The sequence below is a fragment of the Trachemys scripta genome, chromosome 11 (genome assembly GCF_013100865.1).
Source record: "Trachemys scripta elegans isolate TJP31775 chromosome 11, CAS_Tse_1.0, whole genome shotgun sequence".
Classification (NCBI taxonomy): domain Eukaryota; kingdom Metazoa; phylum Chordata; order Testudines; family Emydidae; genus Trachemys; species Trachemys scripta.
In genome coordinates this window covers 42,533,776-42,559,694 of record NC_048308.1, presented here as the reverse complement: position 1 = coordinate 42,559,694, position 25,919 = coordinate 42,533,776, and the positions used below count along the sequence as shown (strand labels likewise).

The 25,919-nt window shown below is 39.3% G+C and overlaps 2 protein-coding genes across 2 annotated transcripts in view; both read left to right on the top strand.

Moving 5' to 3' along the window:
- The window catches only part of TTN (titin), a 297,668-nt gene that overhangs the window by 46,589 nt on the left and 225,160 nt on the right, over positions 1 to 25,919 (top strand). The window contains exons 44-49 of the mRNA XM_034786056.1: positions 2,891 to 2,947; positions 17,536 to 21,441; positions 22,237 to 22,515; positions 23,675 to 24,238; positions 24,791 to 25,072; positions 25,170 to 25,448. Coding sequence (XP_034641947.1) covers positions 2,891 to 2,947; positions 17,536 to 21,441; positions 22,237 to 22,515; positions 23,675 to 24,238; positions 24,791 to 25,072; positions 25,170 to 25,448 — 5,367 coding nt within the window. The remainder of the gene's footprint in view (positions 1 to 2,890; positions 2,948 to 17,535; positions 21,442 to 22,236; positions 22,516 to 23,674; positions 24,239 to 24,790; positions 25,073 to 25,169; positions 25,449 to 25,919) is intronic.
- On the top strand, positions 3,797 to 15,613 carry LOC117885274 (titin-like). The gene is made up of 2 exons (XM_034786554.1): positions 3,797 to 3,887; positions 4,037 to 15,613. Exon 2 carries the CDS (start codon positions 4,084 to 4,086, stop codon positions 11,923 to 11,925), a length of 7,842 nt encoding a protein of 2,613 aa, XP_034642445.1. The 5' UTR covers positions 3,797 to 3,887; positions 4,037 to 4,083; the 3' UTR covers positions 11,926 to 15,613.

Here is a 25,919-nt window from a genome sequence, read left to right as displayed (position 1 = left end):
CTCATCAATTTATCAATTTAAGCCACTGATATGCAGTGAGACATTGACTTGGTGGGAAGAGTCCACCGGAACAAAACAAAGAACAGGACAGAAGGAACCAATTTAATTTTGCAACTTATGCAGATTTCTGAAGTTGGAATTTGAGAGAGAAATTCCTTTTTAAATAAAGGAAAGGGGGGAACATTAGATGAGCAAATTAACCCAGACTCTAGGCCATTTCAGTTTGCACATCTTGAGTGGCACAGAAGGTGCTACATATTTGCAAGGGTTAATATTTTAAGCAGTTTATTTGCATGTTTTCTTCAAACACCCTAAATACAGGTCTGTTTTTTACTCCTGAACATGTCTCTTCATTGCTATAAAGTCCTCACTTGTCTACTGGATTTAGGAGCCTCTCTTTCCCAAGACTATATTAATGACCTACACAGTCTTCCCCACACCTGTTGGTTGTTTTTTACTTGTAGTATCTGGTCAAGTGAAAAATTCTCTAAGTTATATCTGTTCTTATCAGTTTAATTCCTTTCCCCCTTTTCCATTACTCTGGTGCATTAAAATATCAGCAGTTTCTGCACATGTAATAACATCTTTGGAGTATAGACATTGATTTCCTTGACTCCTGTAGACCCAGAATGGGCCTCTTGTTCCTTTGGCACTGCTCACCTTAGATAATGTGATAGCTGCTTTTATGAACTCAGATGACGCAGGAGCAACAGCAGCATGAACATTAAGTCATTTGCCATGCACCATTTATCTGGCTCTTACACACCAGTTAAGTCCTTTCTTTCCTGTCAATCTACGTAAGGTGTTGTCTTCAACATTCAAAGGAAATACCTTTGATTTAAATTAGGGCTGTCAATCACAAGCAATTAATGCAAAAATAAATTAACTAGATTTAAAAAGTCACGATTAATCACAGTTTCAATTGCACTGTTAAATAATAGAATACCAATTTAAATTTATTATAAATATTTTTGATGTTTTTCTACATTTTCAAATATATTGATTTCAATTACAACACCAAATACAAAGTGTACAGTGTTCACTTTATATTATTATTTTTATTACCAATATTTGCACTGTGAAAAATAAACAAAATTAATAGTATTTTTCAGTTCACCTCATACAAGTAGTGTAGTGCAATCTCTTTATCGTGAAAGTGCAACTTACAAATGTAGAATTATTTTTTTCATATAACTGCACTCAAAAACAAAACAATGTAAAACTCTAGAGTCTACAAGTCCACTCAGTCCTACTTCTTGTTCAGCCAATCGCTAACACAGTGAGTTTACATTTATGGGAGATAATGCTGCCCACTTCTTATTTACAATGTCACCTGAAAGTGAGAATAGGTGTTTTCATGGCAGTGTTTATAGACGGTGTTGCAAGGTATTTGTGCCAGATACGCTAAACGTTCATATGCCCTTTCATGCTTGATTTGTAGATTATCTTTTTACAGTGCAAATATTTGTAATCAAACATAATATAAAGTGAGCACTGTACTCTTTGTATTCTGTGTTGCAATTGAAATCAATATATTTGAAAATGTAGAAAAACATCCAAGATATTTACAATACATGTAAATTGGTATTCTATTGTTTAGCAGTGCAATTAAAACTGTGATTAATCACAACTATTTTTTAATCTTGCGATTAATTGCAATTATTTGTATTAGTTTGACAGCCCTATTAAAATTAAAGATGTGCTTGCTTGTGTTAGTCATTACAGACCAAGTCGTAGTCCCTCTTAACTCAATGGTAAACATCCTACTGACTTAATTGGGACCTTCCTTTAGCCTAGCATGAATAGAGCCCTTAAATGTGTCATTTCATAGTTTATTTTTAGTTTGAGCACTAACATGCTGAACATTTCTTTTCCATACTAAACCCTTTATTTTTATTTCTCTAAGTATAAGGGTGTTTTAGTCCTGCCAACCATCTAATCTAATGCTTTTCCTAACTTTATTCTTACCTAGCTAAAGAAGCACACGCCAAAGCAGTAACAAAAATTACGCTTGACTCAGATACTAAAAGCACTAAAACAGTCAAAGAGTCTCAGATTCAAACAACCTCCGAAGTTAAGGAAGAGTCTTCAAAGGAAACATCAAGCATGTTAATCACTTCAGCTCAAAGATCACAAGGAACTGAAAAACAAAGGAACGGCGACTACTACCCTGATGTCGTGCCATGCGAAGAGATCATAGAAACTGGTGCCAAAGTACCAGTATTTCTTGAAACTCTGCTCCCAGAAACTATTGTAAAAGAAGGAGATGATGTGTCACTCTTTTGTGTAATAAAGGGTGTGCCTACTCCTTGTGTGATTTGGCTGTACAATCAGCTAATAGTTGAGGAGTCTGCATTATGTTCCTTAAAACACGATGGGCCACTGTGCAGTTTAAAATTACTGAAAGTTGTTCAGAATCAGAGGGGTATATACAAGTGCAGAATAGTTAACTCTGCAGGACAAGCCGAGTGCAGCACTCATCTGAGAGTGACAGGTTGGCAACTGCATGTTCTTTCCAAACATAAATTCCTCTTGCATACCATCATTGCATTCAAGTACATTCAGCCCATGGGAAACAGTAAAGAAAGAAAAATGTCACTTATCTGTGGATTGTTGAATGTTTGCCTCCTGGTCTTTAAGGCATGTTAAAGGCATGGTAAATTACAGGCAAAAATCATAAGAAGTTGTAGACAAGTATACAATACAAATATGTTTTGAAGCATCTGATCACTGTTTCGTCAAATTTATCAGGTGTTTGAGTTGTTTTGGCATGTACTCATGTATGTGTGTGTGGATTTTTTGTATCATTGCAACAGATATTCATAGTTTCAACTTCACAACCCATTAATTGATGCGTTAATTGATCACAATAATCTCTATTTTATTCTAGCTCCAGAAAAAGTTATTCAAGAGAAGATAGAAAAACAGATTGAAATGGAAGTGAAAGGTACAGTCACAAATGGATGTTACGCTGAAGCACTGATTTAGAATAAAAAAATTAGTAAATCGTTAGAAACTTTTATTTGCTTACATACAGCGTATGACAGGAAAAGTAAAATACACTTTGGAGCATATTTGAATATGCTGCATGTTTTGTTTTAATATGCTAAGGGTTACCCACATTATAAGATTAAGTTTTAAAATCAGTTTAAAACTTTACATTTATAATTATGCAGCTGTACTTTTAACTTCTACTTCATGCTATGCAGCTGTTTACTGCGTAAGCTTTTATTTGTTAAACTCTCTTGTTAGTGCATGGGATGGTTTAAATCAAAACGAAGGTATAAAAATCTTAATGACATGATTTTTAAACAAGTAAGCAACCTAACAATCATTCAAAGGATGGACTATAATAGAAAATGAATGTTACTTAGGATATGTGAAAGCTACACATTCCCATTGTATCCTCGCACCTCATGCACATACATTAATTCGTCACTATACATTTCTTACACTGGCTTGCAGATAGCATATGTGGTCCATGTTGCTTGCTTTTTTTGCATAACGTTGTGAAGTTAGTGGCTGTATTAGTTCGAATAAACGCCTTCTCATTTCATTTTAGCTAATTACTTACAGCTACATTTTTATATATCTTTCAAAATATTTTTTCTCAATTGTTTGAACATTTTACCATAATCAAAGGGATCAGAAAGGGCGTTTATTCTACTGTCTGCAAGTCAGGTAAGATTTTTCTTCTTTGCCAACAAAAGACACAAAGCTTTTCGGGCAGCAAAACCATACACCCCTAGGAACATGTTATTTTGAAATTCATTTTTGCTTGTTCAAGAAGAAATGTCCACAGTTTGAAGAAAGAACAGACAACGAACGATTTTCGTGTCAGAATCTTTAAAACAGAGCAAGGCATTGCGTTTATTCGAACAAATATGGTGAGTGAATTTTTTTTTCTGGATTTGTGATGAAATCTGTAGCATGCCCCCAATTTAATTTAATATCTTGCCATTTCATTTCTTTTCATTTTTCAAATGTATGAGAGAAGCAACAGAGTACGCTGTAATGTAATGTTGTTCTCTTACAGAACTGTTCTTCGCGGAAGAGCCTGGATGTCCTGAAAAGCGAAGCGAGATGCGAGACGCTTTCTCCGATTCTGAAGACCACTTAGACCATGGATTTGTGTCTGTGCAGAGATGTGCAAGTAGAACCTCGTCTATAAGTTCTTGGTCTGAGACTCTTAAACCTTCTTTCACTCAAAAGCTGAAGTTTAGATCTGTTTTAGAGGGGGATCCCGCAGTTTTCCAATGTAAACTCGTTGCCTGTCCAACCCCCGCAATTACATGGTTTCATAATAATAGGCCTATCCCTAAAGAGCTGCGTAGAATAATAAAGATGGAGAGTGATATGCATATCCACAGCTCCAGCCTAGAGGTTAGAGATGTTCGGGAGAGGGATTCTGGGAGCTACAAAGTGTTTGCCATTAACAGTGAGGGTTCAGCTGAGTCAACCGCTTCGCTGCTAGTTGCACAGAGAGAGGAGCAAAATGCAAAATATTTAGATTTCCTGAGAAAGTCCAAACGAACCCATGAGAGTATTGAATGTCTGGTTCAGAAGAGGAAAGAAGGTAGGCTGAAGGTTTACCTGCGGTGCATTGGCTCTCCTTTCGATAAAAGGCAGGAGACTGAAACGATGTTAAGAGACTTGCCCCCTGCAAAGGGGATGGTGCGAACCATAAGCTTTCCAAAACTCCCCGTGTTAAGGGGACAGGAATTCGTGTACGATAAAGAACAGGTAGGTAGCAAACGCACCGCAAGGCACAAGGATCATGGAAGTGATGCTCTGCTTGATGAGGAAATAAAAATTAAGCTGCAACGACTGCGGGAGGCCAAAAGAACCATGCTGGAAAAGAAGAAACTGAGCTTGTCACAGACAGAGACCGAGACAGAGTCACGCCTTGAATCAGTGCGAACCAGAGACTTTAGAGATGGTAAAGACCGAGGGACCCCTCCAGTCCATTGGGCCATAGAGAGTGAGGCGATACGCTCTGACTTCCAGACAATAAAACCAATCCATACATGCACCTCTTCACCCAAAATGCCATGCGGTGAGGAGGGTGCCGCGCACCATCCTAAACCAGAGCCTGTTAAGATGCCGGAGGACTTTCACCTGCGAATGGAACGAATACTGGGGCTTTCCAAACCCTCCCAGAGTCCTCGGGACTTTCCTGGAGGAAGCATCGCGGCAGAAACATTCCAAACAAAATCACTAATAACACTGAAAGAACCAACGAGAGAGCAATTTCGGGGAGACCCTCCATTGGAGCAACCAGAGCCAATTGCCAAAGCTACCTCCATCGACCATAGTTATACACACAAGGAGCCACAGGACTCAATGATAGATACCAAGCCAAAAGAACAGCTGGAGGAGTTCCAAGCAATGACAGCCAAGAAGAAAAGCCCGGAATCTATAATCTATGTGCTTCTCTGCGATGGATTAAGCGAAAGTACGAAATTGGAGAATGTGATGTCCGAGACAATCACAATAAACATCAATGAGCCTGTTGATACTTTTGAAAGCATCCAAACAAAAAAGGGTGAAGAAAATGCAATGTTAGTACTGGAAGACTCGGCAGAAATCAGAGAGTCTGCGTTGGTAGAAGTCTGTGAAATAAAGGAAAAACCTGCCAGGTCAGAGAGCCCCATTCTAAAGCTTCTGGAACCTGCCCCCCCGTTTTTTGTTCATGAAATTGAATCTCAGGAAGCAAAGGAAGGAGAGACTTGCATATTTGTCTGTCATTTCCGTGGCCAACCGCAACCTATTGTCACTTGGTATAACAATGACAAACTCATATCACCTAACCAGGACTATGCCATTCACACGACAGAGAGCCAGTCTACCTTGACTTTCCGGTCTGTTCTCCCTCCTCATGAAGGATCCATCACCTGCGTGATATTTAATGAATACGGAACTGCCACAACATCCGGCATGCTCAAAGTGAAGATTAAAGGGAGGATTGAGGCTGAACCATTCACCACCGATAAAGTTGAACTATTAAAGGATTACACAGAAGAGGAAGAAGAACTTAGTTTTCTGTTTGACAAAATGAAAGAAAACCAACCAGCTTTCAGTAGTGAAAGTAAAGCCACCCTTTACGTTCCTCAGGGTAACCTGTCCATACCTTGTGTTTCTGACTCAGACCTGCTTTCATTTCCTGTGGAAATCAAAATAATTGCTCCTACTCCGACTCCAGAACAAGATGAAGAACTGAAGGAAATAGTTCATCCTGTTGAATTTGTACCTGAACCATCACCTCAGGACCAAGTTTCTCAGACAATAAAACATAAATTTAAATTTTCCTTTGATGTGGTAAATGAACCACCAAAAATTGTGAAAGAAACACAAAAATATATTAATTGTAGAGAAGGGGATTCTGTCGTACTGGAGTGCTCAATATCTGGTGAACCTCAACCGAATGTAACTTGGTTTCGAAATGGCAAAATATTAACTCCTACTGAGAAGTTTCAGTTTGTGGAGGAAGAGGATGGTAGTTACAGGTTACATATTGGTGAAGTTTCTGTGTCAGATGCTGGCACATACAAATGTGTTGCTGAGAACACAGCAGGAGTAATAGAAACTGTTTCCAATCTTACAGTAGAGTCTGGTGTGCAGAGCTTTTATAGTCATGTAGAACAAATTAGCGATGTTGAAGAAGAAACTGTTCTAGGTCGGAGTGTACAAATCCAGGAAGAGGTTGCAAAGGAACTTTTGCACAATCTTTATGAATCCTCAGTTGGATATACTGCTGGCAAGTTTAATGATGGAGAGTATTCCGCAAGTCAATGTTTTCATAACCTCAGTACACTGAGGCAGGTAGAGCTCATGGAAAAGGAACAACATACATCCTCCAACGAAACAGAATCCGAACTCCCGAAGTTTATGTGTGACGTTAGAAAGTCTATACTTACTGAGGATCAGGCAATAACTGAAACCCCAGGCTTCCAGCAGCAGATTGAAAAAGAAGAGACGGTAAATGTTAGTGAACAAGCGGAGTCGAAGATAGAAGAAGCCAAGACATTCACTTTTGTTGGCGATTTAAGCCAGGTTTCACACCCTGAAGAACCATCAATATCTGAAAACCCAGATTTCCAGCTCTCGATTCTAAAAGAAGAGAAAATAAATGTGAGTGAACAAGTGAAGTCAAAGATAGAAGAAGCTAATGTACCTTCTTCTGTTGATGATTTAAGCCAGGTTCCACTACCTGAAGAACCGTTAATATCGGAAAGCCCAGATTTTCAGCACCAGACTGAGAAAGAAGAGATGATAAAAGTGAATGAACAAGTAGAGTCAAAGATAGAAGCCAAAATATTTGCTTTTGTTGGGAATTTAAACCAGGTTCCACACACTGAGGATGAGCCAATAATTGAAAGCCCAGATTTCCAGCTCCCGAGTGAACTGGAAGAGAAAATAAACGTGGGCGAACAAGTGAAGTCAAAGATAAAAGAAGCTGAAGTACTCGCTTCTCTTGGAGATCTCAACCAGATTCCATTCTCTGAAGAACTAAGAGATCAGCCTGATAAAACAGACGAAATAAAAACGGAAATTACAACCACAGAGTTTACATCAAAGAACCAACTTCAAAAGATCATTGAAAGCCATACCGAGAAAGCTACATATAGTAATATAGAAATTCCTGCAAGTCAGGATACAGATGGTGAAGTAAAGAGTGTGAAGGGTAAAGATGCTGCTTGTGAGAAGAAGCAGTACTTGAAAAAAACAGTTCCCGAAGAATATAACTTTAGTAATGGTGTTACTGATCTGCCCCATCTTGATAGCGGAAACACAGCAAGCAAATCTTTTAGTGACGGTAATGAAATGGAAGTCAAGGGCGCAGGGCATTTTTCAGAGAAATTAGAGCCCGAGCAAGAGAGTCCTGCTCATGAGCGAACTCTGGGTACACCACCTGTGGCACTTTCTTTCAGTGACAATTTAGATGCACCATTTACAAATGTAAATGATCAAATCCATGTCTTTGAGCAGGAGCTGAGTGCAAAGAGGAATGAATTTGAGGATCATAGTTTTTTCAGTCCTATATCCCGGGTGGTACAAGAAGATAGAGATCTGTATGAAAAGGACATACGTGACACCAACTTAAATAGGACATTTCGAGATTCAACTACCATAGAAGAGAAAGATGCGCCCTATTCGCATGCGATAAGTGATGAATTCAAAGGTGCCCCTGAATTAGAACAACTTGGTTTTTATGATCCAAATAAAGTAATTCAGCAAGAAGAACACATAGGGCAACAAGAAAGAACCATAGAAGGAAATGAACAAGATTACAGAAGCTTTGCATTTGACAAACAGGAAAATGTCTTTCTTCATGATAAAAAATTATCTGACGTTGGAGAGACAGAACAGAAGGAAACCTATCACCAGGAACAAACATTAGGAAAAATAGAACCTGAAACATACAAAATTGTATTTGATTTAAAACAAGCTCCTTCAGTTATAGAAAATGTAGATCAGAATTTTCAAGAACAAATTAGGAGGCAACAAGAAGAAACACATTTAAAAGGTCAAGACCCAGCCTCTGATCCTGATACAGCCAATATTGTATTTGATTTGAAACAAGTTTACTCCGCTATAGAAAATCTTGGTCAAGAACAAGAGAGGCTGCTGCAGAATGAAATATATTTCAAAGATCAACATTCTGCTTCTGAGCGAATGGAACCCGATACACACCACATGGAAGAAAATGTACAGAAAACTACATCACCTACAGGACAAGGAATTGATTCCTGTCAAGAGTTTTCCAAAGAAAGTGAAGCTATAAGCAAAAAAGATAATTCTCAAGAAGACACCTTATCTCTAGAAAAAGTAGAACCCCAAATCCAGGGATTAGCACTTAATCTAAAACAGCATGCAATGATTTTCTCAGAAGAATTCGTTTCCAAAGAGACTGGCAGCATATCACCGGAAGAAATGTGTTCCTTAAACCAAGTGTCATCTCCCGAGATCGTGGAAACAGAAACGGAAAGCTTCATAAACCATCTACAAATAAATGACGCACTTGTAGAAGAAATTTCTTTAAGTGAAGAACTTCGTCATAATTACGAGATGCAACTGGAGGGAGTTTACGTCCAAGAACGAACTCTCTCAACAGAAACTGGAGTGTCTGAAATGCAAATATTTAAAAGTGACCTAGCTGACATTCCTCTTTCTACTGAACAGGGATCGCCTGCAAAAGGAATTGGTTACTCTGAGAAAAATGTTTGTGTGGAAGAATCATTTAAGGAACAAATTAAAAACTTGATATTGGAGCAGACTGAGCCTAGTCCTTCAGTAGAATCCAAAATGTCGGTAAGTCAATATTTTCAAAATTTAGTGCAAGAAACAGATGTTTCTGAGGGTGTGGAATCTCTAGAGACAATAGACCCCAAAGCAGATAACTTCATAACAGACTTGAAAAAAGCTGCAAAGGATAAAGAACCCACCGCATGTAAACTGGAGCAAGAACAAACACAAGTTCTTCAGGTAGAGCAAGCCACAATGAAAGAAATAAGCAGGTCTACTTTTAACGGAAGTAAAACTGAAACTGTGTGTTATACCAAAGGAATTCCCGAAGACCATCATGCTATTCAGCGTGAATCAGATACACAGGACAGAGACATTTCTTTTGCACAGTTCCTTCGTTCGTTAAGAAATGAAGAATCCATAGTCCAGGAAAGGCAATCAAGAGAAGAATTAATTGCCTCGGAGAAACAAGAGTGTAATTTAGAAGATCAGCTTGAAAATGAAATTTCATTTCAGACTAAAGACATTGTAAATGCTGCTGTGGGAAATCTGGATGAAAGGGTCCGATCACAAGATGTTTTGCAATGTCAAGAGCTGAACGCTGCTCAAGTTTCAGAACCTGAACCATGCGTGTCTCTCTCAACGTATTTACTCTCAGCCGGACAGCAGGAGATCCCAGATGTCAAAGATCCCATTTTCCAGGCCTTTGACCGGAAGGAATGTATCACCTCTCTGGAAGTCGAAGACGTCACTTTCAGCACCGTTTACAACTATTATAATCAGCAGCAGGAGCTGACCCGTCCACTCTCTCCTGAATCCGAAATGTCAATAGAAATTGTTAGCACAAGCGGGGATGAACTGACAGAATCTGAGCGATTCTATACACCACCATCGTCAGTTGAGAATTTCGAATCTCCCATGTCTTTTGAATCTTACCACACTCCAGCTGGCACTCCTGAACGGTACTCAACACCTTCCGAGGAACCATCCTTCAACAGAAAGTCCCCTTCAGATTTGGTAAGGGACGGCACGCCACAAGAGTGCTACACAACCCCCACCAGTGAATATCCTGAACCCAGAACATTACGTTCTCCTTTCCAAGAAAGGAGGTCGCCTTCCGAAGAGCAGCGCTCGGAGATGTTTGGCACACCTTGTGAAGCAGTGGAACCAAAGGGAAATGAAATGCCTCCAGCATTTATCAAACCCTTGCCCAAGAGGAAGGTCTATGAAAACAGCCCATTGGGTTTTATTGCTGAAGTTATAGGCTTTCCTGTTCCTGATGTGAAATGGTATCGAAATAAGTCGTTGCTTGAACCAGATCAAAGAGTCAGAATAGAAAAGGAGGGTGATATATGTATTTTGGAAATCCATAATGTTCAGAAATCGGAAGAAGGAGAATATATATGCCATGCAGTAAACATCATAGGGGAAGCTAAAAGTATCACCCAAGTAGAAGTTTTGCCTCAAGATGGAAGGTCCTTGGCCTTACCTCCTCCAGTAACACATCAGCATGTTATAGAGTTTGACATGGAACAAAATAAAACTTCAAGGACACCTTCTCCTCAGGAAATACTTCTGGAAGTAGAGTTGGACGAAAATGAGGTTACGGAAATCGAGAAGCAGGTCAAAATAGTCACAATTCCTGAATTTACAACAGACAACAAAAGTATGATTGTTTTTCTTGATGTCCTCCCTTTTGCTCTGGTGAAGCAAACCACTGGCTTGACTGCAAAAGGAGATGAAGACGTGAAAATTGACTTTGAAGTCACTGAAATGCCCCCGCGCTTTACCACTCCCCTTTTTGATTTGGAAATTCTAGAAAATTCAGAGGCAGTATTTGAATGTACAGTGACAGGTTCCCCTACTCCCCAAGTACAGTGGTTTAAAGAAAATACCTGCATTACCGCAGATGGCGGGAGCTACATTGTGACTGATGAGAAAGGAAATCATAGTCTTAAAATTCAGAATGTAGGTCATTCTGATAGTGGCACATATCGGTGCAAAGCAGCGAATAGTGTAGGAGAAGCTATATGCAAAAGCTCTCTAGTTGTGCTAGATTCACAGAGAGCCCTTGCTAGCAGGAGTGGGGATGGAATGACTGATATAGTTTTAGGCAAGGCTATGGGTAGGCCACAGAAGTTTGATTTGCTTGTAGACAGTACTCTTCCAAATGGCAACCAGACCGAAATAGAGCTGGAGTTTGAATTTGAGCGCGACACTGATGATTCTCAGAAAGCTGTCAAGTTGGTAGCTGTCACAGAACAAGAGTGTGAAGAGGAAGGGGAGAAATGTGTCAATATTAATTTTGATGTATTCGCTGGGCCATCCAAAGAAGAGAAGATAGAATTTAAAGCGGAGAGCTCAGATAGTTGTTCCTTTGAATTCCAAGTCACAGAAGCCCCTCCAAAGTTTATCAAACATATTTTTGACTGCACTTCGTCAGTAGGTACCTCTGCGTGTTTCCAGTGCCTTGTAGTTGGCGCTCCAAACCCGAGTATCAGTTGGTACAAAGATGGAATACTGCTTGAAGGGAATAGGTACTGTATGGAGGAAAAGCAGATGGGCTATCATACCTTAATTATTGGAAATTTAATCCAAAACGATGAAGGGGAATACAGATGTGTAGCTGCAAACAGGGCAGGAACTGCTGATACAAGCGCTGTGTTAAACATATGCTGAATTTCCAGGTTTGATTTAAAAATACATGTTTGGATTAAGCACACAATAGGTTTGCATTATCCCTAAATCCTGTTTGTAAACATGTAGCATTCACTTTAGGTGCTTCCTATATTTTAATGTTCATTGAGAAGTGAAATTCACAACTGGCAGGCACCCCTCAAGTCCCACATGCCCTATTTTAGGAACGTGAGAGAGTTAAGCGGTGCCGAAGGCTTTTGCAGGCATTCTGCACGGGAATGAATTTAATTCCTTGCACATTCTGCTAACGGTACCCTTTTATCGTTGTTATTCACGTACGTAGAACTCCTTTGTCTGTTTCCTATACGTGTATATATACTTGTGTTATTTAAAAGTGCAATCATCTCTGTGTTAAAAGGGCCTAGCAACCATCTTGAAATATGAAATCCGCTGTGTTCTTGTAACTTAAGTGTATGGAGTACTACTTTAGACATACGTTTCTGTTAGTCTTTAAGGTGCGACCAGACTCCTTGTTGAGTTTAAACACAGTACACCTTTCAGTCAATTCCTGAAGTGCTTACAAATTTTTAGCCTTTCCACCTTTCCTAGACCTGAAGAAGAGATCTGTGTAGATGGAACGCTTGTTTCTTTCACAACAGAAGTTTGTCCAGTAAAAGATATTACCTCACCCACATTATCTCTATTTTATACAGTCCTTATACCGGCAAAATGGCCATTGAAGACAATGGGCCTGATTCTGATCTTGATTGTAAACTAAGAATAACTTCACTGAAGTCTATGGGGTTACTCTGTTGCAAAAGCAATGCAAGTGAGATCAGAATCAAACCCAGTTGACGTTTTTCTGCAGTAAAGACTCAGTAGGGACTTCAGGATTTGTAATAAGCATGAATATAAATATATTGTGTACTGTACCTTTAGAGTTAGAGGCAAAGATGAGGCATTTAATAAATCGACAGAATGTAATTATAAAATGATAAGGATAAAAGCTCTCTTTCCCTGTACTCCTGTGCTGTGAATAAAAAAATACACAGCAGTAAGAAAGCAGTAGACTTTCACTGAACATTTTCATTTTAAGATTAGAACTAAGTCTCCAGGGATTCGTTTTTCTTCTGTCAGTCATCGTTCTACCAGCAACATATAATGTTAAATACTGAACTGACAGAAACAAAATGGATTCAGACTCTATATGAAGCTTTTTTTTCAGTATAAGCACAGCTATTGTCCTTTAGATTAATTGTTTTTATCCAATCAAATATTTTAGGGTATGAACTAAGAAAGATAAAAAATGAGATGGAAGAGTCAATTCAGGGTGAAGTGATCAATTCAGACCTAAGTTTATCTAGCTTACACAAAAATGTACGCACCGATCAAACAATTATTTTTAAATTTTAAAATATTTAATCATTCATTTGTAGAAAAAGAGGGGAAAACCTACAATGTATATGACTGCTTTCTGGTTACATAAACATATACACGTGAATTTAGATGAAATCCTAAATTCAGAAACTCTGGACTGTTGGTTTAAATATGACTAATTATTATTTTGCTTCCACTTTATACAATGCTAAGATTACTTATTAATTTTTATCAGTCGAATTTCAAAATGTTTTAAGAGGTATGATGATTTTAAATAATCCTTTTGTGTAGTCAATTGTTTTCACGCATGTTCTTATTTCTGTGTTTGACATGTATTCATATATGGGTTCTGTATGTCTCAAAATGTTGTTGTAGGCACCAGAGAAGCTATTCTGCATTAGTAGGGATTCATTCTGAACTCAGCATTCTCATAGAATCCTAAAGTACCCGAGAAAATTGAGTCCAGTGGTACTCGTCTTAAAAAGCCATAGCGCACATGGGAAAACTTAAAAAATCCATTTGTATTAAATCTCCATTGAATCAATCAGCAGTATTTGCTCTGCAAATATTATTGAAGACGCAAGGATGTTTCAGTAGACACATCTCCTAATAGATGGTGATGCTTCGACTGAAATCTTTCAATGTTTTGGTGATGCCCTCAAAGATGATAAAGAAAATCTGCAGAGTGACACACATGAGGATTTATTGAAGTGTTTATAAAATATTTCCATTTTGAAAGCTTGCCTGTTTGTGGCAGTGGTTCTGTGTGACTCTTCTCTCACAGAGAGACAAGGAAAATCATCCTTGGAAAGTTCTCCCATGAGCACTGTCATTAATGCAGATTTTAAATGGGGATAGGACAAAGGACTTGGATTTAAAGAAAAAAATCAATGTTTTTTTGAGGTTTGGAAAATTTTGGTTAACTTTTTTTTTATTCCCCATTGCATCAGTCACTGCGCTTCCTTATTCTGTTTAGACCATGGATAGAAGTGCCAAATACTTGAAGAGCGAGATTAGTTATTCTCATGGTATTTCCTGTCCAACACTAAACAGGAAGTATTGGAAATCTCACAAGTCAAACTATTTTTGTGACGTTTCCAAACTCATTTTGTAGACTCAATTTGTTTAGATGGTGTCCATAAGGGAATCAAACCTTTTGGTGCTCAGCTGAACCTAATTTACAAACCTTTTGAGAGTCACGCATTACAAATTCGGAATATATTCAATAAAATATCTGACATTATTGAAAAATTATATTGCCTGACTGTGCTGCAGAGTTTGGAAAGCCTTACTTACCATTACACAGTGCAGATGCCAAGTAGTGATGAGTTGGCACCTTCAGAAATGAAACCGAGTGGATGAAGTCCATTGCGGTGTCACTTTCCTTAGCTAAACTCTGCTAAATACTATGGAAGACAAATTATTTTAATACCACTGATGACCACAAAATAAATATTAGTACACATTAACGTACATATGTATTTAAGTAGCTAAGGTTGTTACAAGTGTCATTATCATTAAACCAGTTTATGTTGAAAATCCTGGAGGATAAGAGAAATGAGAGTGTTTGTTCCAACGTTGAGCTGGGTAAGAACGGTTTTGTGTTGTGCCCATATTCATTCCCTGTACAGATGCATAGCATTTACTGATTTATTTGACAACAGAGGTCCCTAGAGGAATTTGCATGAAATGTATTGATTAAATAGGATTTTAAAGGCCTGATCCAAAGCCCATTGAAAGGAATGGGCTCCTTTGACTTTAATAAACTTTGTATAGGAACCTAAACAATTATCCTAGAGGTTAAATATGTGAATCTGGCATACGTTTTTGGTAGAAATTGGCTCAAATTGAAACCTTAGATCCAAACCATCCAAAATCTGGGAAAGTTCAAATCCAGATCTGAACTTTATAGCTCAGAGTCTCTCTCTACTTTTACTGCTTATACTTATATATAAGCAGTAAAATAAATAAATGAATAAATAAAAAGTGTTATTTAAAATGTCAGTTTAATGAACTGTATGACTTTGGCCAGGGACACTAAAATAAAAATATGATGTGCCAGGGTCTGACTTAAGTTACACTAACATAAATCCGGAGCTATTCTTGATTTCAGTACAGTTATTCAGGAATTACTGGTGTAACTATGATCAATATTTGACCCTATATCTTTTAAAGGTACTGCTTAAGTAATAATTTAAGAAAAAGAGTAATTTCATTGTCAAGTGAAATGTCTTTTTTCATTCTTAAAGACAGGGTATTTTAAAAAGAGGGTAATTGATGTTTATTTGTAATCAATATTATATTTTACATATTAATGTAGACGATATTTGTGAAATAAATATGTAAATATTTATATTTGTTGTTTCTAGTAATTTGTTATTTGTGTGTTGGTAAAGTAGTCGAAACACGGTTTTCATGACTTTACCATCCTGAAACACACACGACTGCATGAATTCTACTGTATTCCTTTATGCAAAGCCAGGAGTGCTGGAACTAGGAGTGCTGAGGGTGTGGCAGCACCCTCTGTCTTGAAGTTTCCATCATATACAGGGTTTACTGTTTTGTTCAGTGGTTTTCAGCGCACACACACGCAAGACACACACACAAATTATGTGAACGCCACGGTGCAAAGCCTTCTCAGATATTTATAATGTAACTTTTCCTTTTTCCCAAAGGAATACACTTTGGAAGTAAGCAGACAAAATATGTTTGTAGCTTTCCTGTCATTATCCCTGTAGCTGATCCTGTAGATTGAAATTCTACTGTACAGTCTTCTCAGAGTCTAAGGGCCACCTTTACTCACATTGACTAGTACCTTACTAGGGGAGCAGTCCCTTTGATTTCTATGGGATTTAAGGTAATTTTCAACGACAGTAAAGGTGGCAAAACCGGCCCCCTTCACGTTACTGGCCATAGCAGTTTACGGTACATCAGAACTATAGCACCCTTCTTACAGAAAAACTCATAAATTGTAGGGTATAAGGTCCTTTTTAAAAGATGAAAATATTTAAATAACTGCATGAATGTTTTTCTAATGCTTGTAATACTTGTTTAGTCTACCCATCTCCTTCTGCGATTTTTAAAATGTTATTTCATTTTTGATTTAGGAGAAGATTAGTATCTTCTAGAGTGATGAATTAATCTGAAGGAGCATTTTATTGCTGCTTTTTTTTTTTTTTGCTTTGTGGTTGGAATGCAGTATTTTCTCAGATTTTTTATTTAACTCATATAACTGTGAACATGTAATTAATTATTAGACAACCAGGAGATATTTTTCTACTAACTGCTTTTGATTTTGTTGAACATCCCAAGTTTTTCTAGGGCCAAATACTGCAGACCTTACTCGGAATTCAGTGGAAGTTTTGCCTGGTAAGGACCGCAGGATTTGGTTTCCAAACTCTCTAGGTATTGCACTGTTTCTGGATAGCTTTAAAATTCTGCTGGGGGGAAAAAAGGAAATATTCCAGATAAACAACGTGGCTGTAACAAAGGTTCCATTACTGCCTTTTGTGTCCACAAAGAGCAACAGAGGTGTCTCTCAAGATCTTCTTCCTCTCGTTTTTTAAACCACCACTAAAACAAAGTACAACAACATAACATTAAATTAACACGCGGGATCTTCTTTAATCCACAAAACCCAGGAAACAGAGTTAGCCTTCTCTCTAGATATTGAAGGAATTGTGACTCTTAGCATCATAGCTTTATTGTATCCCCCGGAAGTATCTAGGCATTCAAACAATCAAAGGCAGTGTCCCATATGGCTCTCAGTTAAGCCAATGCAATTGAGACCAGAGTATAAGGTTTCTTAGTGTGGTGGATTAATTAGATCCTTTTTCATAAATGTTACGTCATTGTTTATTAATCTGTACATATAAAACATCCATATAAATGCACAACTTTGATTCTACTTGTTAAAATGAATAAATAACTGAAATATTAATATTTTCTAAATTAAATAAATTGTACAAAAATATTTGGGCCATATGGTTCCATCAGCTTTTTAACAATTCTCCCCATTGTTCCAAATGGATAGTTCTTTATCAAAAATTATAGCATGATATGGCTCTCAGTTTAGTGGAATCATATAGTTTGAGTTATGACAGAAAAAGGAGTTCAGGTTCATTGTTAAGGTGTTTCATGGTATTGAGAATGCTACAAGGTAAACAAAAAATAACGACACTAACAGACCTGTTTTATTCATGTTCTCTAGTGATTACTAAATAGAAGTTTTCAGCAAAACGTTTTAGTAAAACTAAATAATTTTTTCCCATACAGACTTTTCTAGTTCTGTTGTTGTGTCTACTGAGGAAGAAAGAACCGAAAGTTACAGCAGCGGCCTTCAATTGTCTGATAGAGATAAAACACTTGAATTTATGCCTGAAAATTCTGTTTACTCCAGTAAATTAGAGATGAAAACGGAGGAAGGCAGCGTCCCAGTTTTCCTCAAACACGTTTCTAATGTTGAAATAAGTCTAGGAGATGTAGCTAGACTCTCAGTTACTGTTACTGGCAGTCCAAAACCTAAAATCCAGTGGTTCTTTAATGGAGTAAAGTTAACCTCTTCCACGGATCACAAATTTGTATTTGATGGTAGCGATTATAGTCTTATCATTCTCTATGCAAAATCTGAAGATGAGGGTGAGTACACTTGCATTGCCAGTAATAAGTATGGAGAGACTGCATGCAGTGCCTATCTAAAGGTGAAGCCAAAAGAGATGGGAGAAGTCTACAAAAAATCGGTGGTAGAACTAGAGGTGAAGAAACCCTTAGAAAAGAAAAGAAATCCCAACCCCCCTTGCTTTGTGAAGAAAGTGGAACCTGTTCAGTGTGTTCAAGGTCTCCCTGTTGTATTTGAGTATACAGTGCTTGGAGAACCTGTACCCGAGGTGCAATGGTTTAAGGGAAATAATCAGATTTTCTCTAATGTATACTACACTGTGGTTCATAATCCTGACGGCTCGGGTTCATTAACGGTCCATCAGTGTCAGAGAGATGATGGTGGGTTATATATCTGTAAAGCCATAAATCCCCTTGGGGAAGCCACTTGCTCTGCAGAACTGCTTGTACTGGACACCGCTGCTGTGTTTCAGTATAAGGAACAGAAAGTCGTTCAGAAACATCTTACGAAATCGTACAAAGAAACCGTAAGTGAGCAGACTACCGAGTCTCGTTTATATGCTGTTAAATTGCCAGGTGAGGGTGGGCAGCGGGACCAGCAAGTGTTGTATACAATCGGGACGGAGGGCAGGCCCTCGGTACATAGCGAAGAGGTGGACTCCTTGCTTGAGGTTTCTCACTCCGCCGCTAGCATACAGCAGGAGACGGTTCTTACGCAGCAAGCGGCGGTACTGGAATCCCGTGAGGCTGCGGAGAGCCTAGATGTTTCTCCTCAAGCTGCAGAAACGGGGGTTTCAACAGCAAAGCAGCTTCCTCCCGCAGCTTTCTCTACGAATGAGGTTCGGGAGCACCCGAGCCTGCTGGAGCCATGTCTTGAGCCAATTAAAAGCCCCCCAGTAGCTGGGTTGCCTGGTCCTGAACCCCAGGTGGGCCCCGCTCTTTGTTTGCCAGTAGTAGAGGAGAGCAGCCCGCAGGACAAAGAAAAGGAACTGCAGATTCACCCCCCGGAGAGGGTTGCGCTGCAGGCGGCCCGAGAAGAGAAATCGACCTTTCTCTCTGCAGTGGCTGAAGAGCAGCGTGCAGTGACCGCGAGCACAGCGGTGCCTCTTCCGAGCGCGGGGGCGGAGGCGGGGACCTCAGCCCGCGAACCCCAGCAGCTATTACACACCCCCAGAGTTGAAGACATCCAGGAGCTGCCTAAAGAAACTTCCTTCGCGCTAGAAGCGCCTACGCGCCAGAAGGCTCTCCTGATGCTGGAAGGCGAGAAGGAGGAATTTCAACTGGCCTTAGCTGCGGAACAGCAGCGAATAGGCGAAGCTCATGCCCAGGAGGTAGGCGCCCTGGACTTACCTGCGGAAGCGAAACCAGCACGGGAATCGCCAGCGGAGTTACACGTGCCTATAACTGATTCCCAGGGGATGTTTCTAAAAGAGGGCGCTTTTGATGTCCCGTCAGCAGCTCAGCAAAGGGGGGCATTGGTGCAGGAGAGGGTTGTGAAAGCTGCTCTCGTTACAGAAGAGAAGCAGCAGCTCGCGGGTGAGCACGCGCAGCAGGTCCCCGGACTTGACAGGACAGTAACTGTAGAAACCCAAAAGGAAGGCGCAAAGCTATTGAATTTGTCGGTGGTACATGGGCAAACAACACTCCCTAGAGAAGGGCATTTTAGTTTTGTGGCGCTGCCAGAGGATCAAGCAGTCTCTAGGAAAACCCCAATGTTGCTGCACGCGTTAGTCTCAGAAGAACAAACCCCCTTCCCTTATGAAAGCACTAGTCAGTTCTCTGCCCTGGATGGGGCGGTTAGCATTCAGCCTGTCAAAGAGCCCCCTTCCGCCCTCCATCTCCAGACAACCCAGTCAGAGCATGTGTTGCCTAAGGAAGACATGCTGGCTTTTCAAAAACCTGTATCCCACGTGGCTTTCCAGAGAGAAGAAAAAATGTTTAATCGGGCAGCAACAATAGAAGAGAAGAGCGGGTTATCTGCGGAACAACTGGAAGCTTTTTGGACCAGTACCGAAGGATTAAACCCCACAGCTACAGTTGAACCTCAGCTACCGACCTGTCTTACCACAGTGGCTGAGGATATACCTCTGCCAAAAGAACAAATCATCAGTGCGGCAGAAAAGGAGCAGAAAGCTGCCCTGAGAAAAGAAGACTCTCAAACAGTTATGCAGCTATCGATCGTGACTGAGAGCAGGGCCTTGGACCGGGGTCATGTTGAACCATTTGAGGAGATTCAGACCGTGAGCGGTGAGGTGAAATCTGAACCCAGATTCCTTTCAGAATCTGTTTGCACCGAGGAAGGAAGTGTTCCACTAGAGAGTGCAAATATGCTAGAAGCCGCAGAACACGATTTTGCTGCAAGAATTCAAGAAGGACAGTCAGTGAGGCTACCATTAATACTAGAAGAAAGGCAGCCTCTCAAGGAAGAACATGCAATCGAACTAACGAGGTCAGAAACTGGAACTGTACAGGTAGAGAAGCAAGCAAAGGAGACACTGAGCGTACATGAAATACAAGAAAGAGAAGTCCTTTCCAAAGAAAACCAGTTTGTTGTTCAAGTTCCCAAGGGTTGTAGCTTAGACATAAAGACTCAGATCAGAAGCGCCCTGAAAGCTGCAATGACTAGTGAACAACATCTCTTGTTTTCCGAATGGTTGGGTGATATAAAAAATATTGAAGTAAGGACAGTGAAAGTCAACAAGGAACCTAAATATACAATGTGCACCTACCTTATAACCACAGGGAGTTCCAGTCCCATAGAAATAACTGTCTCTCTAGAAGACATATACCCTCAGATAGTTGGCTTGAAAACTGAACTAAAGGCTGCTTTGTATTCGATTATTTACGAAGAAAAACATATTTTGGTCGCAGAACAGCCCAGAGCTATGTCAGTAACTGGGCCTCAGAAGTTGTCTATCACGCATGCGCCTTTCTCAGAACTCTCCTCGGCTACTGTTGCTGAGAAGCCAGTGCAGCAGGAATCCGCGAGTCCGATTTCTGATGCGCTGGAGCCTCAGCGGGCTGAACTAGCCACAGAATCTGAAGCGCAGCTGCAACAGCTTTTGCCTGCGCGAGCAGTCAGCACCGTTGCTGTCAAAAGTCTGATCAGAGATGTCGGTGCAACCGCAGTCACTGCCGACGTTGCTTTAGCAGCTGTGCCATTGGAGAAACCAATGCAGATACTGACAATGAAACAGAAAAAGGAAGAAATATCTGAGGAAGATGGTGGCGAGGTTCTCATAACTCAGGCAGGGAAGCCAGAGGACGAGCTAGTTAGAGAAGATTATCCCGTCATTCACAGAAATCTCGTAGACACTGTTGTAGAGGAAGGTGATAGCTTAAGTCTTATATCAATTATAACAAACGTCAAAAAGGTGAATTGGTATTTTGAGGGTAAACTGGTGTCTTCAGGCAAACAGTTCAAGTGTTTACAAGATCATGACACATACACACTAGTAATCAACAAAGTACACAAGGAAGTGCATCAAGGAGAGTATGCCTGTGAGGCACTGAATGAAGGTGGAAAAACAACAACATCAGCGAAACTCACAGTTGTAAAAAGAGGTTGGATTATGGGGATAAAATATTGCCTCCTAATATTCACTAACTTTCTAATTAAATAGAATATATATATCTGTATCTCCATATCGATACGGATATGAAAAGCAATTAGACTTCATTAATGTAATCACAGAACTAACCATAGTTTTCCCCTATTCTTTCTCCACTTCCCATGTCCTTTTGGACATTCTGTCAATTATTCGTTTTTCCTTCCCACTTTTTTTTCTAAAGTAATTCGCACTTTTTCACTTTTCTGTAATACAGTTAGTTGCCTTTTTGCTTTCGTCTCATAAATGATAAAAACCCAACCGCGTGTAATAGTGTCGTGTATATTTCTGCTTGCATCAGAATTTCTTAACAGCGCATGCATCAACACTTTCATCCCCTTATCCACAAAGCGGCGATCGGTTTTCTTGTTTTTATCCTTCTCATCATTGCAACGGGTCTTTAAAGCATTGCACCATTTTTAGCACAGTTTCATACACTTCTTCGTTTTCCACTGTTCCAGTACAACGTGGTATATTTCTATATCACATTGTTACGCATGTGTCTAGTAGTATCACCTCTTAGTCCTTTTTCTGATTTCATTACGCACTGCAATGTAGTCCATTCACTAGGTTTAGCACTGCTTATAATCTGCTTCCATCGTTGACAGTCATTTTGTTTTCTTTACAGTCACTTTCCTTGGATTGCTAGTAAATCACCCATCTAATTTCAGTTGGTCACTTCATTAACAGTTATTTGGGGTACATATACTGATGAGCGGGTATTCGAATTAATTTGTACTTCCAATTCTAGTTGCACCCATATTGAGGAGAAGACTCGAGTCGCAGGAAGTAGCCGTGAACCACCTGGCCAAGTTTACCTGTGAGACTGAGACTGCTCCTAATGTCAGATTCCAGTGGTATAGAGCTGGCCGAGAAATATATGACGGCGACAAGTATTCCATACAGACCACGAAATACGTGTCCACGCTGGAAATTCCAAGACCTCAAGTAGTTGACTGTGGAGAATACAGCTGCAAAGCTTCCAATCAGTATGGCAGTGTAAGCTCTACAGCTATTTTAACGGTGACTGGTAAGTACGGCATCTTAATGCTCATTTTATTTTTGTATTAACATCCTCCGATTGTTTCATCGCTTTATATTTTTAAAACACTTATTTTAGGATTATGAGTTATTATATTGCACACAAGCGCAGATAGCTAGTCTTTTCATCTGGCAGGTGTGAAGACAGAAAAGAATTGAATTTTGGCAACACCAGTGTCAGGGATTTTTTGTTTCTTTGTTTTTTTCTTTTCTTGTTTTCTGCATCCAGCGAAGGAAAAACCATCTCGCAGTTGATAATCGATTAAAAGCATTTCGAGACGTCATGGGGTGGGGAAGCGGGAACAAATCCACTTTAAACCGAGAATATGATTATTTTACAAAAACATAAGTTAGCCTCCAGAAGATAATTATAGGTGGAGATACATTTTAAAAAATGCCAATTAATTTGTTTAGTCATTGTGGTCTCTGAGCTATCGAGCAAGAAAGAATGCAATGTCTTCAGCTCTGGGAGAAGAATTTCAAATTATTTTTAATATATGACATCAGTTGTCTTGAAGATTTGTATCGGATCCAGTTTCTTCGATGTAGTGCTCAGTATATACTTACATTAATTCATTGTCTAGTTGTACTCTGCTTTATTTAACATCCAAGCGCCGTGCTTGGGCAGTAATTACTGAATGGTTGGGTGGAGTGATCTTGCAATGAATAAAAGATGTTTACAGGCATATCTCAATTAACGGGATTTTATGAACATCTCAAAAACAACACATTTATAATATCTTATAGGTTTCCCCCTATATTTTTTTTCTGCGGTCTAAATGTATGGGGGTTTTGGTTTTCGGTTTCCTTTCCTTATTGGATCAATCATTACTGGCTAAATTATGAAAGCAGCATAAATTAATAACAGAATCACAAGCATTTGGCATTTTGGCCAGTCTTGCTAAATGAAATACTGGCTTTTGGATCTACACTCGTCATTGCTATATATCGGTCCAGACGGTCAAAATGTTTTTCATTCTTTTTCCGCTTTTCAGTTTCTTTATTGTTCAATCCTTAGTTTAAACAAATTTGAAACGTGTGTCCGAAGACAAACTATTCTCCTTCTTTTCTCTGCCTTTGGCATATATAGAGACAATAGTGGCTTTGGTGCCAGCCCAGTATAACCATGAAACCATTTCTTTTCGCAGAAGCGTTTCCTCCAACCTTTCTAACCAGACCCGAATCTATCACTACTTTTGTGGGTAAAAGTGCCAGGTTCCTGTGTACCGTGTCAGGCACTCCGGTGATCGACACGGTGTGGCAGAGAGACGGCGCTGCCATCTCTTCTTCAGAACATCACAAGATTTCAACCGTTGATAATAAGCATAGTTTAGAGATTAAACATGTTACAGTAAACGACAGAGGAGTTTACACTTGCAAAGCCTCAAACAAGTTTGGAGCTGACATCTGCCAGGGGGAAATGGTAATTATTGATAAGCCTCATTTCATTAAGGAGTTACAGTCGGTGCAGTCTGCTGTCAATAAGAAGATACGTCTGGAGTGCCAAGTAGATGAAGATAGGAAAGTAACAGTAGCGTGGAATAAAGATGGGAACAAAATACCCCCAGGCAAAGATTATAAAATTTGTTTTGAAGACAAAATAGCATCACTTGAAATCCCCCTGGCTAAACTTAAAGATTCAGGAAATTATGTATGCACGGCTTCGAATGAGGCTGGAAGTAGCTCCTCTTCTGCAACTGTCACAATCAGAGGTAAGAAAGTTGTTCATCTACTTTGAACTTTATATTTCTTGAAATATCTATTAAATCTACGCAGGCTAGAAATACAGGCGATAGAATGCATAGGATGATGTCTAATTCCACTGAGAGGTAAATTGTTCTTAGTCAGTCAGTCTTGCTCTCAGGATTCTGTGTTTAGAGTACACTGTATGCACTCCGTGTTCCTGTCTTTATTGAACGTATTTTGTCTGTTATTAATGAATGTTCCTTTTTAAGCTCTCAGTGTAGTCCGTGTCGCCTAATATTTCTTTTGCCAATAAATTCTTTAATTTATTCTTGGGTTTTTTAATCTATCATTCTTTGTTTAAATAAACATGTATTTTCACCAAGAAGTTATTTAGTTTATTCCGGGGTGGGGAGGATGTAATCTCTCTTTGTTTAAATAAGCTTTTTTTTTTTAACAGGAATCACTAGAATTGTAGCTTGGTTGAGATTCCTGTTAGCACCTCTAAATGTTGATGTGTTTAATCAACCTTTTCAGAGCTTCAAATTTCAGGTTTCTTTCTTTTTGAAATCTTCCTTTAGAGCCACCATCATTTTTGAAGAAGGTGGATCCATCTTATTTATTGACACCGGGCGAGTCAGCACACCTTCAGTGCAAAATCAAAGGGTCTCCTGAAATCCAAGTTACGTGGTTCAAGAATAACAAAGAAATTAGAGAGAGTAACACGTACAGAATGTCATTTGTCAGCTCTGTAGCTGTGCTAGATATTTCCGACGTGAAAGTTGAAGATAGTGGAAGTTACTCTTGTGAAGCAGTTAATGATGCTGGCAGTGATAGCTGCAGCACTGAAATAGTTGTCAAAGGTTTGTTCTTACAATCACTGGCAATTTTATTTGAGAAATGACTTTCTGTTTTGGTGTCAGTAACTAATTCTTTATTGATGGTTTAATACTTTTATAGAACCCCCTTCTTTCATCAAAACACTTGAACCGGCAGAGATAGTGAAAGGAACAAACGCTACTCTTCAGTGTGAGGTTGCTGGTACTGGACCATTCGAAATGAGCTGGTTTAAAGACAAGAAGCAGATTCGCAGTAGTAAAAAATACAGATTGATCTCTCAGAAATCTCTTGTTTTTCTGGAGATCTCTTCCTTTAATAGTGCAGATGTTGGTGAATATGAGTGCGTTGTAGCTAACGAAGTTGGTAAATGCTTCTGCGGTGCAACGTTCATACTGAAAGGTCAGTGGGCAAAGGAAAACTCTTAACATACTGTAGAGGTAGAAAAAATCTTGTCTCTTAAAAACTTGTTTTTTAATTGTTTCCCCCCTATTTTCTTATTCTCTTTAATGTACCATTATATCTTGTGTGTATCTGCCATCATGCTTCTGAATTTGGAAGGGAAAGCAGAACGCAAATTTTACTAGAATTGCTATCAGTGCAAAATCTTATGCTAGGCTGCAAGAAGTGACAGCAATTCAGTTACCATTCACCCCCACCCACATGGTGGCTGAACACGTTATGTCAAGTGATGTGTTCAACCCTTCGCTTATCCAGCTTGGAAATGCAATTCCCCGACCCATCCCAAAATTTTCCTCCCGATGTAGCTAATTAACCAGTGCATTGATGCTATATAATAGGCAAGTTTATTTTTAAAATAACCATTAATATGCTGCATCATGGGCTTGGGAAAGTTGTAGTAATAAGTAAGTT